Raw genomic sequence first — 15,388 nt, forward strand, 5'->3', positions numbered from 1 at the left:
CTTACACATAGAGCTGCAGTGTCAGCCACTGAGCTCACAGTGCTCAAAAGCTTCTGTTTAAATTCTTGTCTTTATAAATTAACTTTTCAAATGATTCATAGTTAAGCTTTCCCAGGAATGGATGTGTAGACTAAATCTTAATTTGCTTTGGAATATGGTTAGGCTGCATGTTCTCTGGGGAAGCAAAGAAAAGTGTTTGTGGGAAGTATCAAGAAGCATCTTAGAAAAGAGCAATTTTTACTATGACTTTGGCTTCTGAAATTATTTTTTAGGGGATTCAAGAAACAGTTCATTTGAGGACCAAAAGCAGCTGGCTTTATTGGTTATGGAGACCTTGACAGCACTACTACAAGGATCAAACACAAATGCAGGTAAGTAGGGAGACCACTGTCAAAATATTTGTTTAAAAAGTAACTCAGAAAATCATGCCTGAAAGCAAAGTAGTCTTGACTTTCTATCTTCAAGCAAGTAATCAAACACACTGAAATACACTTTTTCTCTTGCCACGTTTTTCCAGAAGAGAGAATAGAAAGCATAAACTACAGCACATAAAATAAAGGAGTACAAGATAGTGTTTTTTTTTAATCTTGAGTTTCTTTGCTATTGTTTACTTGAAGGCAACCACCACACCCCATCACTCTCCAACAATCCTGTAATAGTTTGTAGTAGGGCTTGTAACACAGGTTGTATATCGGAAAATGTAAGTGTCTAATTAGACATCTAGTTGGCTGTTGACAGTGTCATGTCTACTTAAATGTGATTAAAAATGCATTTTGCTTTAGTGTTTGCTTCTTTAGTGAAAGATGGCTTTTAATTTTTAAAGGCATATTCCCAGTCCGTATGTATAAACAGGACTCTGTTATGAGTGTCCTTTCCTAAATCAGGCAGGTTTATACTGTGCTTCATTAGCCAAGACTTAGCAACATTGAAATAGACAGTATGTGTATCTCATATTAGTAAAAGCTATCTCTGAGAGCTTGAAATAACAGATTGAGAAAAGGTAATAACTGTTTTTAAACGCTTTTTGTCTGTTCTATTAGATGAAGAAGAAAATGAGCAGGTGGGGGGGAACAGACACCAGCCTGAGAAACCAGGAAGTTTCTGGCCTTGGAGGCCATGAAACATCCTTATTTCAGCAGGTTTTTGGTTTTGGTGTGGTTTTGGTTTGGGGTTTTTTTTTTGTTTTGTTTTCCTTTTTCTCAATTGTAACTGGTGTTTTCTCACTTCTGGTTTTGTTTTTGTTTTAATTTAAGTAGAAGAAACTACAATCTGTGAATGCTTAAGAATCACGTTTTAGAATGAAATCCTGAAAATTGTCTGGCTTGGTTGACAGCTCACTGTTTAAACATTAGCTCCTGGGCTAATGGCGTAAAGCTTGCAACTTAGGTTTTTTTCTGCTTTTGCCTGGGCAAATTTTTTAATTTAAATTTAGGCCCAGTGTTGGAGTAACCTCCAGTCTTGTCTATGCCATTTCACTGTTGCGCTTGTTTTCAAGTTCTGTTCCGTTTCAGCTTGTGGTTTCAAATTACTTTCAAAGATGGCTTTTGAATTCTTCTCACTGAGCATTTACAACATCTGCCAGCTTGGTTTTGTCCACGTACTTGATAAGTAAGTTCTTCATTCCATCAGGAAAGGCATTATTCATGGCACTTGAGATAAACCCCAGTGGCACATCCTTTGCCAAAACAAAAAGGCATTGCAGCAAAACAGAGGTTACTCCAAGCTGATGTTTCAATTAGTTATGCATTCAGGCTGTCATGATCGTGCTCAGACCATTTTGTTGGGTTGCTTATGAGAAAGCTGTGGATGACACTGCCAGAAGCTTTGCTGAAGTTGAGATGTGTCTCCTTTGCCACTTCCCTTTTTGGTAGGTTACCAAGCTACCTCTCCTGTCAATCGAAAGGAAAAAAAAAAAAAAAAAGATCTTTGATTTACTAGATGAATCTGTTCAACGATGAACCAAGCAGCAAGTGAATTAGGCTGAAATAAGGAGGTTTTAGAGAGGAATTGGTATAGATTACAGATTAATTGCATGAATCAATTACACACTTGTACATTTATTGCTCAGCTTTGATTTTGCCATGTAAGAAAAGGCAGAATTAGAAACGAGTCAGAAAGGAGTGTCACGAAGGTACATGTGGGGGCTTCCACATAAGGAGAAATTGGGGAAAAAAAACCAAACCCAAAACCAAAAAACCTCAGGATTGCTTGATCTCTAAGGATGAATGAGAGGAGGTGGTGTAAGTTTGTGATGATAACATCTCTGAAGGACTGGAACTGCCCCATATTTTAGAAGCGGCAGGTCTTGGTTCACAGGACTGGACTATATGTACCTGGGTGGCGTCAGGGTCTGTGGTACCTGATTCTTGCTCTTGTGAGGTATGGATTATGATCTGACCGTGGCAGCGTCTACCTGACTTGTGACAAGTGGATGGCTGCTGTTAAACGGCCTTCCTGACCTCACCTAGGAGGCTTGAAGCAACCATCAGTACCTCATTGCTACTTCTCAGTACTGAGTTAATCTCTGAGTATCCACCAGAGAAACAACAGAGGGTAGTGTAAAACACATCAGGACTGTGGGATGATGGCACAGATGTTGTTTCTGAGGACTCCTGGAGAATTCAAGGGCCTCATTTCATCAGTAGCTCTCCAAGTGCGGGAGTATGACAGAGCTGTACAGGAGGAGTTAAACCATTTCTCAAGGTTGCTGTGTGTGCAGTGTGACTGGGATGTGAGCCCAGTGGCACTGTATCCAGAGGCCAGCAGAGGTTTTAGGTCATCACAGAGAGGCATAAATAGGCATTATGCAGCCTTGCAGTGCTTCATACCACACTCAAAGCTTGGTTTCTGATCTTAAACCAATATCCCTGATAAGGTTTCCTGAGTATTGCATAACTGATAACTGAATTTCAAACAAGAAATTTGGTTGTCCAGACCCAGACAGGTTCACTGGATAGTTGAGAATCTAGACCGACAGTGGGAGAAGTATAAAATGTTACCTCAGTCTCTCTGAAAACAAGAGACCTGACCACTGAGGAGATGTGCTTTGCCTGTAAAGGGATGCAACCAACTTGACTGTCTCAGGGATGAGGCCTCTCTTTTTGCCTTGTCCAAGTCCATGTTTCATCCAAAGAACATCAGAGAAAGCAGGAGGCAGGAAATCAGAAATGGATAGTAGGACTAAGGTTTGTATATGTACATTAGAGGGAATAAACTTTGTCCTGACTAGCTTGTTAATCCTGAACTTGGTCATTTAAACTGCTCTTTTAGTTTATGGTCACAAGGAAAATGATCCCTTTTGATACAGTAATGCAGCATTGATCCATTTCCCTACTCTGTTTTCATCTTCAGTAATTAACATAGGGCAGTAGTCTAGGTGCTGACACTGTACTGACACATTATATGTGCTGACACATTATATGTGCCATATATATTCCAGTTCGTTTTTTATGATGTTTTCAGAATCAATTTTCATTTAATTTTCAGTTAATATTGCTCTATGTGTTCTGAGTATCCAGTAAGCTTGAGGACTATTATTTGACTTAAGCTTTATCTCTACAGAGATACGTCTTGCCACAAGAAAACTTCTGCAGAATCTTACAAATCTTGTGGATAGACCGAATCTCTTCTCAACCAGTGCTCCTACTTTGTTCATCTTGTCCAGAAGCAGCCTAGTTATATTTTTGGCAATGAACTAAATGTAATATAAACACTATCCCTAACCAAAACAGTGTATAGTCTTCACTAAAGATGGAGGGTTTGCTATGTTTTTTAATTTGTTTCATCCTGTGAGTCTTTGAGCTCTAGCATGAAAAGAATAACTACTGTTGGAGTAACAGAATTATTGAGGAAATTCTTAGAACTGACCTGCATCCTTGTACTCAACACCTTTATTGAAAAATATTGTCAGAAGAATATCATTCAAGTTCTATTTTTATTTGTGGTAGGAGTGGAAAAATAGTCCTAAGTCATTAAACATCCATAGGGCTAAAACCCTGCCATTCAATTTGTAGAAATGAAAATAAACACCTTTCATGTTTTGTTGTTGTCATTATTTGTTATTGATTGTATTTTTCATACTCCTTATGTGCTTATCCCCCCCCCCCCCCTTTCTGAGTAGGTATTTTCAGGGAGTTTGGTGGTGCAAGATGCGTGCACAACATAGTAAAGTATCCCCAGTGCCGACAGTATGCCCTGATGATCATCCAGCAGTTGGTGTTATCACCTAGTGGAGAAGATGATATGGGCACTTTGTTGGGACTGATGCACTCGGCTCCACCTACGGAACTGCAGCTGAAAACGGACATCTTAAGGGTAAATGAAGTACTACTCAGGACTCTTGCTCCTAAGCCACCTTTTTAAAAAAGAAAACACTGAGAAGTGCATTGGATTGGATGCATGGTATTTAGCTACTGAATGCAGATTGTCTTTGGAGTTGAAATGCGTACGTTTGATGCATGGGTTTTGTTTTCTTCCATCTGTCCATGGCAGGTTTCAGAATCAGAGATGAAGGCTAGTGAGCAAGTATGTGGTTTTGGCATCATCACTTGTAATCAGCCCCAGTGGATAGGAAATGAGGTTCTACAGTTATGATAATCTTCCTTGGCAAAGTATTATTCAGTCAAAAATAATGAGAATACATGGGGGGGAAAAAGCAAGCAAGTAACACATAAGTTTATTTTCAGTGCTGGCTTTCATTTTCCTGTGCAGACCTACTTTATTTTACCAATTTGTTAGTTATAAATGCTGAATTAGTTAATATAAATGTAAATTGTAGTGACCGTAAGAGAAGATAAAGCCAAATAACTTACTTGCTTAAGCATAATGGTGGAAAAGTACGAACATAAAGCTGCAAGTGGAGGAGGAAGAGAGAAGACTCTCATCTGTTCCCTATTGTATTAGGTTTTTTGGCTGCTAATCTAGACCGACAATTTCTTCTCAGAATAGCTATGTTATTTCTGTAAATTGACATAATACTGTTATTTTAGGGTAGAAAAGCTGAGGCAAATAGTAATAAGTAAATGAGTCTTACCGGAGAGAACTCGGAGACATCTAGGTTCATCTCTGTTAAAAGGAGCTGTACTATTTCTCTGGCAGATGAGCAGCTTCATATTATTCCAAAAGACAGAAAGGAAAGCTAGTAATAAATGATTCATTTGACACATTTTGTCTATCAAGGTCTTCAGTCATTTTTGAGCATGTCTCATTCACGATACTTAAGGGGAGAGGAAGGATATTGCAGTTCCCCAGCAGATTTAACATCCAAAGTCAGGGTTTCTGTCCTTCGTCTGACCTGTTGTATTTGTCTTACATTGGTGCTGTTTTCAGAAGTTTTGGTTATGGAACTGGCAGCCCAGAATGGTGCAGTGATGTGTTGCTTACTGTTTATCCAGGTTTGGCAGGAAATGAGATACTGCCTTCAAAGGAATGACAGTCTAACTATTTCACTACCCATCTTCTGAGTGCTTAAAACAAAAAAAGCATGATTCTGAAGAAGTAAACTCTTGGTCATGGAAGATTCTCCCTGCCCCCCTAGCCTATTTTTCTGTATCAATAACATTTTTCTGTTGTTTGTGATGCTTCATGTAGAGAGACTTTTTCTTCTGTATTCCATATTCACATGTGGGTCAAACTTCCCATGACAGCTGTTTTTTTGTTTGTTTTTAGTTGGGTGGATGGGCTTCCCCACCCCCTGATTTAACAGATAAATGAGTATTATTCTCTAGTACCTAGAGTCGTGTAGTTTCTGCTGTTTATGCTGTGGCTTTGTATTTGTTCAGCAAGTAAGGTTTGATCCATTTTTGTTTCTCTCTCTCTCAGGCTTATTTTTGAACAGCAACTCTTAAAATAAAGTTTCACTCAATTCAGATATTTATGGGTTTCATTGTAGAGGAAGGCTAAAAACTAAGTGTGTTTTTTGGGCTAATTCTTTTCTGCTGCTGTTGTCTTTGAGTGCTGTTGTGGCTTTGTAGCTGCCAGGTGCTTAAGCATTGTAGATTTCTGGGAGACCTGTGTTAGGATGCTCCAAGGTTTAGATTTCTCATTGCTACAAGCAGTCATTTGCCTACTTTTGTCTGAAATTGTGATGTATGATGGCAGAGTAGATTCCTTTCTAATAGCTATATTCTCTGCCTTATCATTAAGGAAATTACCTGGGGATTTTGGGTTCCATTCTATGCTTGGTCAAGTTTTTTCTGTTGGCAAGTTCATTTATCTCCTTAATTTGTTCCTTCTAAATTAGGGGCAATGCTTTACTTTTTCCCCCACTCTTTCTCTTTTTATTTTGTAAGCTTTTGAGGGTGGCAACTCTTGCAGTACAAATTTGATATTTGGAGACTTCAGGCATTACCAAATTCTGACAAATGACATGAGGATTTCACTAGCATATCAAACAAAAACGTTCCTGCCTTTTTTCAAGCTGTTTGTAATGCTGCTGCTTTTTTCTTCTTCTTTGTTTTGATTGTTTGTTTTGTCCATAGGCCCTACTCTCGGTGCTGAGAGAAAGTCACCGCACAAGAACTGTTTTTAGAAAAGTTGGTGGATTTGTGTATGTCACATCTTTACTCGTTGCTATGGAAAGATCTTTGTGCTCGCCACCTAAGAATGGCTGGGAGAAAGTAAACCAGAATCAAGTGTTTGAACTGCTTCACACTGTGTTCTGCACATTGACTGCAGCAATGCGCTATGAGCCAGCCAACTCTCATTTCTTCAAAACAGAGATCCAGTATGAAAAACTGGCAGATGCTGTTCGATTACTTGGCTGCTTCTCAGACTTGAGAAAAATAAGTCCCTTGAATGTCTTCCCTTCAAATACACAACTATTTCAAAGACTTTTGGAGGATGACCTAATATCCCTGGATTCTGTATCACCTACGCTAAGACACTGCAGCAAACTTTTTATTTACCTCTACAAGGTAGCAACAGATTCTTTTGACAGGTATGAACTTTGTTTTTTTTCCCCCCATTTTTTTCTCTTACTGCCCCCTCCACCTCAGTGTTCCCCAAAATATTTTTCTTTGAATATGTTCATTGCAAGCTTTTGTATTTCCATTTTAATCTATTTCTTTGTTCCTTCACTTCAGTGAGAGGAATATAAGGTGTCAACATCTGACCAAACATTGACTTAGCTTGCTGGTGTTTTCCAGGGTATACAGCATTCTCTCTGATGTTGAATGTTTTTGTCATGGCAGCAATTAAGACAGAGATGTCAGTTTATGGTTATATTTGATGTGTTGAAGCAACCTGTTGGTTGACAGGCAGACTGTCTGGTTGCTTTATCACACAGACCTACTAGATTTTTATGCTTTTACCAAGTCAAATGAAAAATTGGTTGTTGAACGTCACACCTTAAGTTCATGCTTCCTTTGATATGGGACTTTAAGTAATTAGACCATATCATGATGACTTGAGAATCATAGAATCATTTAGGTTGGAAAAGACCTCTTAAGATCATCAAGTCCAATTCTTAACCTAACACTGCCAAGTCCACCATTAAATCATTTTCCCAAGCGCCACATCTACATGTCTTTTAAATATCTCCAGGGATGGTGACTCAACCACTTCCCTGGGCAGCCTGTTCCAGTGCTTGATAACCCTTTCAGTGAAGAAATTTTTCCTAATATCTAATCTAAACCTCCCCTGGTGCAACTTGAGGCCATTTCCTCTTGTCTCGTTTCCCACTTGCTACATGGGAAAAGAGACTGACATCCACTTTGCTACAACCTCCTTTCGGAAAGTTGTAGAGAACAATAAGGTCTCCCCTGAACCTCCTTTTCTCCAAACTAAACATATCTAGGCTAGACATCTTGTTTTAGATGGATTGGCACGTTCTTTAAAGTTCTAGCTAGTCTGTAAATAATTATTTTTTAAATTTAACTGGGAGACACTCCCGGAGTTAAACAACTAGAATTTAAATTATACTTAAATTATACTTGAGATTTGAATGAACAGTAAAGTCTTAAAGTTGATTCAAAATGACAACAAAACTTACTGAAGTATGTGTTGAAGATTGGCTTGTCTGAAAGTAGTTGTCACCCGTAATTTAAGGTATAAAAAGGTAAAACACAGACCTAAGCTTTGTATCGGGGACCTTGGAGCTGCTGCACCCCAGCTATTTAATGCATGTGACCCTATTTTTCTAAGATGGGCCACCTAGTCAATCAAACACAGGATCTGATTTTCCAGGTGTTGAAGGTGTGGCTGTGTATGTTGAGATTATTAATAGAGTTCCCAGTTGGTCAGGCTTTCTTAAACTATATGACTAGCAAAGTACAAACTTCATGTTTTTGTTAATGAAAATTTTGCCTCCAAAGCAGCAAATCTTAATGCTTTTCTCTTGTTTAAAAAACAAAACCCAAAAACCAAAAGCCAAGTACAGAAATCAATTTACTTGATCTCATTTTAAAGTATTATTAAACCATTCAGATAGGGGAGGAAAATGTGTATTAAGAATGTGTTGCATGTGCTGTAGAAGTTATAACACTGGCTAACAGTAGAGTATGAGGAATCAATGAGGTAAGTAAATTCCACAGTCTTGTTGCATAAGCTACTTCATTAAGTTCCTTTTTTTTGCTGTCATCTTCAGTGACTGCATTCTCCCTTCTTTCTTAAATTTTCTGATCATCATTCTTTGTAAAGTTTACATCGATTTTATTTCTTACCTGTGTTGGTTATACTTAATTTGCTCAGGCTTTACTTTCTCCTCTCAATTTCCACTGTTTAACATTGAAAGATGTTCTGTTTTGCTAGCATGGTCATATCAATAAACCTCTACGGAGTAATGAACAAGCACTGCAGAGTCATGCCATAAAACAAGTACATGCTTTGCATGTCTGCGTGTTTACCTGATGTGTGTCATTCAATAGCGTCCTTTGTCATCCAATTTGTTTCTGAAGAATGGATCCTAGTAATGATTTTATTGGCGCTTTTGTAAAACTAACAAGCTTATGGCCTCTAGTTTCTTCGCTAACCTCTCTGTCCTACCCCTGTCTGTTTTGTCTGTAGTCGTGCAGAACAGATCCCTCCTTGCCTGACAAATGAGACTTCTCTCCCCTCTCCCTGGGGTACGCCAGCTTTGTCCAGGAAAAGGTACCGACCCTTTAAAGAGAAGTTGATCTCACTTCTGATTTCTCTCTCACTGTTGTGTTTCTTAGTTCTTGGGTTTTTTTTCTCTCAAGTCGCTATTTTTTCTGAGGTGTGCATTTTCACTTGTGTGTTTACTGGATAAAATAAATGTGAAGGTATGTTTCATAGTGAATCCTAGGTAGTGATGTTATTGTATGAGATTAGAGATGTCTCCAGACTCCTGAGGCACTTAAAGTTAAGTTCATGATTCAAAAACAAATAAGGTCTAGTATAAGATATGATCTAAGGGAGGTATAAATGACACTCTCAGGAGCAGTTCAAAGAAGTTCAGATTATGCTAGTAGATCAATTAATAGAACAGGATTTCTTTTTTCTTGACTAATTTTTCAAGAAAAGGTACTTTCAGTAGGAAGGTGGATGGCTTGTTAAGGCGGTCATTTCTTAGTAATTGCACAGAATAAAAAATAAAGAATGAACCTGTCAGTACTTGACCACCAAATGATGTAGAGGCATGCTAAATTAAAAGGTTTGGAAAGAAAGCACAAATGGCACAATTCAGAAATCCTAGCACCTGCTTTCCCCTCCCCCCTGCTTATGCGTCTTAGCATCTGGTATATTATTTTTTCTTAAAAAAAAGTTTATCGATTCAAAACCGGTGTGACTTAGAGGCCTGTACAAATGATGAAAAGGAGATTTTTCCTGGAGCCCACAGGGAAGGGGGCAGCCATTCATTATCTGAAGATGCAGGTTTGGCAGCAATTTGCTTTTGAAGGCTAAAAAGACTTTTGAAAGTTGGTGGGTTATCTGAGGTGCAGGTGCCACGTGGAAAATATGGTCATTCTTGCTTGGTGTTCAGCTTAAAATATGCCATCAAGCTTCATGTTTGGCATGTAAAATATTTTGCAAAGGGAAACAACTAAAGCTGCTTTTGGAAACTGCTTTGAAAGGAGATGTTTGTACTTGAGCAGGTTAGTAAAGAGAAGCCTTTTTCTGTCTTGCTGAGTGGTGTTACCCAAGTCATACCTGGGTATTCTGTAGGGTCTGGCTTGGACAAGGCCATTTTCCCAATAATCCAGAACCTCTTAGACTGTCGTTTCCTTTCTTTTCTAACACTGAGGCATTTAGGAACAAATGTAGCAGCTGCAGTTCACAGAGAAAAGCCTTAGCTGCCAAACTCCTTTCCCTCTCATTTACTCTGAAGAAACTTGAAAGAAAACAGCATTTCCTGTGGAGGCTTTTTACAGCTTTGGCCCTGACATTAACCTCTAGCATTATGGTTTGGCCTTTCCTGTAGTACATCTTGCTGTTCTCCCAGGTGTAACTGGCATGGCTGCTCAGGTTCACTGAATTACTCAAACGCACAGGTATGTGAAGGCTTGCAGCAGAACACATGCAATGCCTGCCAAACAGGAGCTGATTCCAGAGTGTAATGAATAAAAGAGTGCCAGATGAGTAATTGACGCAGCCTGGTAATTAAAATATAAATATGTGTATATTAATAGATATGTTAGGCTTCCTTTTTTTTTTGTAGTACTGAAAATGCAAACAGTTATTTGAAAACGGTGTGATATAAGGCAAGGTAAAGATTGGATAGTTTAAAAAGTCAGTATTCCTGTGGGGTGCTTTGGGCAATTCAGGTAAGCACCAGTATAGTAATGTGGGTACTTGCTGAGGTAAAGGAGTGTGTTTGACATGGGTCTTCACAAACAAAAAAGGCCTTTGGTTGATAACAAGTTGTGTAAGACTCAAAGCAAAAGTGGACAGAAAGAATGATCATGCTGGCCAGGGTGACTTTTCAGATCCTTTCTGTAAAAGCATGTTTTCAAGTAAAAAAAATAGACAGAGCTAGGCTTTCCAAGAAGTCTGTTTGAGCAGCTGTCTGCTTTCTCACGGTTGTTCCGCGTCGTGTTTGTCATTCCTAGTGAATTCAATGACAGTAGCTGGGATCTTCCTACTTTCAAAAATAAGCAACTTGGGTTTTGTAGTCCAACATTATTTGATGTTCTTTTTTTCTCTTTTTAAATGTCAGATACAGTCAGATTCTGTTGAAGCTGACTCTTCTGAGAGAAGCGTTTGCTCTTATCTTATTGTTTTCTGTCTCCTTTCCTTTGCTTCCCAGGGTTCTCCCTTGTTGCTGTGGCCTGTTTTTCTGCCTTTTGACTCGTAAGACAGGTGCCTGAGGGAGATCCCTGTGTTGTTTGGTTAAAAGAGCCAGCAGGCACTGTGCACACAAATAATTCTTATAAACAAAAATAGTACAATTCTGGTTTTGATGCACACAGTCTAGAATGGTTCTGGATACATAGATATGCTAGTATTCTCTCTCAGAGATGTCTGCCACTTCTCAAAGCTGTATTTCCGTGAGGAGTGGTGCTCTCCAAGTGTTGTCCTTTATGTAAACAGAGTAGGTAGGACTCCTCCAGCACATGCGTTGGGATGGCGGTACATAGCTGTCCTCCCTGTTACCTGGAATGCATTGTTCTTCAACCCCTCCTGTATAATTAGAATAAAGAACTACAGCTTTGCCAGTTTGATTGGTGTAAAGTTTGAGTTTGGCAGAAAAAATCTTGACAGGGTGGATTTTTTTTCTTTCTTTTTTTTTCTCTTTTCTTCTTTTTTCCCCCCTTTTTCCTTCTCTTTTTTCCCCCCTTTTTCCTTCTCTTTTTTCCCCCCTTTTTCCTTCTCTTTTTTCCCCCCTTTTTCCTTCTCTTTTTTCCCCCCTTTTTCCTTCTCTTTTTTCCCCCCTTTTTCCTTCTCTTTTTTTCCCCCTTTTTTTTTTTTGAGAGAGAGAGAGAGAGAGAGAGAGAGGGTGCTTTGAGCCTGACAGGGTGAAGTAGAGAATAGAACATTAACTTTGACTTTGAAATACTTTTAGCCATTGTTTTACAAAGTTTGGATGGTGATCACTCTTGGGGAATGATATGCAGAGGGTTTATCTACAATAAATCTTACTTATTTCTTTCCAGATGGAAATGGTGTTATAATTCTCATCAGGAGTTGTACTTAATTGTATACTTTAAGTTTGAATTTTTATTCAGTTTTATTTTTTGTTAAATTAGAAAGATCTATGTGTTATCTTCGGTACACTGCCTTTTTCCATTGTCCACTTCTTCCTTTCTTCTCCCTTAAAGGTATCGTATCAAGAATGTATAAGCATGGCTAAATTAATTTATTGCAGGTTCTGCACTGACCCATAGACCTGTAACATTCGATGAATACTTTGGCAGGATTTTGTAGGATCTATTTTCGTCTTCTTGCCTAGAGAAATCTTTTTGAACTGTTTTGTTGTTTTTGTTGTTTTGATACAAGTACTCCTTATATGGAAAACCAAAATATAGCAGGTATTTTAAAATGATGTGAAAAACTTTCAATAATACATGCTTTAAGGACATAACTTTTACTTAGATTGCTAACAGGAAAGCAAATTGCCTAGTCTTGACTGTATCCCCTTTTCAGTTTGTTGTATGTAATGTTGAAGTCCAGGCCGTTTGAGGCCAGGATCACGTGCTCATTTGTGAATCATACTGAGCAATGGCTTGGGTTTTTAGTAGGCTCTCCCTGTACTACTGTGTTATAACCTCACAGTTTACCTAATGAGGTGAATATGATAGCGCAGATCAGGATGCTTAGAAGTAAAATTTGTGCTTAAAAGTGGACAGAAACTTGATCTTCAAGAATGTCTTGGGGAGTGGAATTTCACTAGGTTGAAGAGCATTCTTAAATACAAATGGATACTTAGTTTTTAAACTGTATCCTGTAACACTTGCATTGAGATGCTCAAGGTGACATTGGAAAGAGTTTTCTTCTTCAGATGAAGAGCAGTGCTGTTAGGATGCATGAGAAACAATTGCCCATGTTTCAATCTCTGCACTGAGACAGAGAAAAGGGTTGAGATAACATCTTTCTGTGGTAGTATTACCAGTTGTTCTGCTGTTCTTAATTCCATTTAATTTTAAAAGAGACAGTGAAGCCTTCCTCTACCTGCCAGATGTTTCAATCGGTAAGTCTGCTAGAGAAGTTTAGGAAATTGATCATTAGAGAGTTTGTAAAAACACTAGAAAAATTGATTTGGGCAGATATTTTTCTTAGTGGTTGGTTACAATAGAATTGCTATACTATTTCATGTTTGCTATAAGTATTAGCTGAATGAGTAAAGCATCAGTAATTTCACCTTTCTTCAAAAACTCTCTTTTAAAAAGTGCTCTTGTATTGTTCCAGATACCAAGTTGTTGTTGATCTGCCATGAGCCTTTTCAATAGGAATGCTTTTGTTGAAACATTGTTTATCCAGCCCATTTTCCAGCCAGTAGAAGAAGATTGTGCTGTACTTCCTAGTGTCTTGTCTTAGGCTAAATAATCCATTGCCTCAGCCTTTCCCCACAAATGACATTTCTTGCTGGGGTGGGGGTGTGTGTGTATTTGAGATGCAACCTTCAAATGTTTAGGACAGAATTGTGCTTGCAGCCTTCCTCATCTCCCATCTATGTCCTGTTTTTCCCAGGAGAAGAGATTTCCTAGTTGGAATTGCCTAATGGGTGAGGCACAGTGAGTCTCCAAGTGTTATTTCTATTAGGGATAGGGATTAGGTAAATCCCCATCACTGAGAACAGGAGAGAGGAAATGCCTCTTTCAACTGATTTTGTAGGAAGAGACCGGTTTTTAGCTGGATTCACTTTTTGTAAAACAGTAGGCAATATTTGATCTTCAGGAAAAACTTACATAGAGTTTATTTTCTTTCTTCTTTCAAATAAGCTTATATGATAAATACTGTGACAATATTGGTGGGTTTGGTTTGGGTTTTTTTTTTTTATAGTGAGCATGAGCCTTTTGAGCTATCTTTTACTTCTAAAGTACCATCTTGAAAGCGTATGTTCAGTAAGCTGCTCATGCTGTTTGTGTGTTGAATCTTTTGCTGAAAGAAGAATGGCATCAAGCTGATACCTCCAAGAGTTTCAATGAGAAACGTGTCTACAGCTCTCAGCACAAGTGGTTGCTTCTAAGTCAGTGTGTCAAAGCCTCATTTCCCTGGATCAGACTTAAAGCAGCTTAACGTAAAACTAAATTGCTGTAGCAGTCATAGAAATACTGAGAGCATATGGACTGCTGGCACGAGCGTACACTGAGACCAACTTTCTGTTCCTGTAGGGTAGTTAGAGATTGCCGAGAGTTTTGTGATAGCGTGTTTTACAATCAGTTGTTAATGAAGAGCAAATGTGGAGAAAGGTATTGACAGCTGAATTCTTCCCCCAGAACAGGAGCAGTGGTAGCTTGTATGCTGCTGTTGCTGTGTGCTGCCACCACAACTAGAATGAAAAGAGGGAGGTGATAAAGGCAACCTTTAAGTTCTTCAAACTGTGTAGCACTAGGGGAAAAGACTTCTGAGTTCAAGCATAGTCGAGAAATTGAGACCCTTCCAGGTTGTCTTTGGGGAAACATGTCCAACAGGTTTGAGAAGAGGAAAGCGCTTTGTCTGTCTAACTGAGGGAAGAGAAAGGAGAGGGGAGTAACGTCTATAGCCCAATTTAACTTCACAGCTGTTTGAAAAATGCAAAGCTTGTAATAGATGGGTGTTGTAACTGTGGGATTTCTTTCTGTCCTGCAGGCACGCATATCATTCTGTTTCAACACCTCCTGTTTGCCCTCAGAAGAACATAGCTGATGTGAAACTCCAAACAGGACCCACAACTGTACAAAGCTCTGACGCGGTCATTATCCACCCTGGTGCTATGCTCGCGATGCTGGATCTTCTGGCCTCTGTTGGATCAGCTACACACCCAGAGGTAGGGAAAAAATTCTTCTGACTTAAGCTTTCAGAGAGACTGGGAGAAAGGATGGTTATGGGAAATAGGAAAACCAATGATGTGCTCTCATTTCATGCTGAGAAGCTAATACATTTCACAGACTAGTCGGGTTGAATAACTGTGGTGACATAGAGGTCTGATACAAATTGTTTTATTTTATAGGCTTTGTTTTGTTTGTGTCTTTCAAACTCCTGGCAACAATGTAAATTTAAAGAAATGTCTGAAGCGGCCATCAGATAAGTTTCCAAGTGTTGTGATGAATTCTTGTTTTCCCTGATGTATCAGGTATTAACACGTAGTACGAGGAGGACATGGGATTGGACTTTATAGCTTGGTGTATACGTGCTGTTTGAAATAGCTGGAATATGTTCTAGTTCCAAAATTGTACTGCCTGCTTTGTACAATTCCCAAACCAAATCTCTGCTGGTGGTTTGTATATAAAGGATTTGTTGAACCTTTTTTGAAGTTGCTTAAGTATTTTTTTGTTTGAGATGTCTTCCCTGA

General features: G+C 38.8%; 1 protein-coding gene across 5 annotated transcripts in view; it reads left to right on the forward strand.

Moving 5' to 3' along the window:
* The window catches only part of WDFY3 (WD repeat and FYVE domain containing 3), a 182,604-nt gene that overhangs the window by 87,109 nt on the left and 80,107 nt on the right, over positions 1-15,388 (forward strand). For 4 of the 5 annotated variants that reach the window (XM_072863213.1, XM_072863212.1, XM_072863214.1 and 1 more), the window contains 5 exons: positions 273-371; positions 4,121-4,314; positions 6,480-6,937; positions 9,004-9,087; positions 14,686-14,863. In XM_072863213.1, the coding sequence (XP_072719314.1) occupies positions 273-371; positions 4,121-4,314; positions 6,480-6,937; positions 9,004-9,087; positions 14,686-14,863 (1,013 nt within the window). The remainder of the gene's footprint in view (positions 1-272; positions 372-4,120; positions 4,315-6,479; positions 6,938-9,003; positions 9,088-14,685; positions 14,864-15,388) is intronic. The other variant, XM_072863215.1, reaches the window with a different exon arrangement.

The sequence above is a fragment of the Ciconia boyciana genome, chromosome 5, assembly GCF_034638445.1.
Source record: "Ciconia boyciana chromosome 5, ASM3463844v1, whole genome shotgun sequence".
In the NCBI taxonomy this organism is placed as follows: domain Eukaryota; kingdom Metazoa; phylum Chordata; class Aves; order Ciconiiformes; family Ciconiidae; genus Ciconia; species Ciconia boyciana.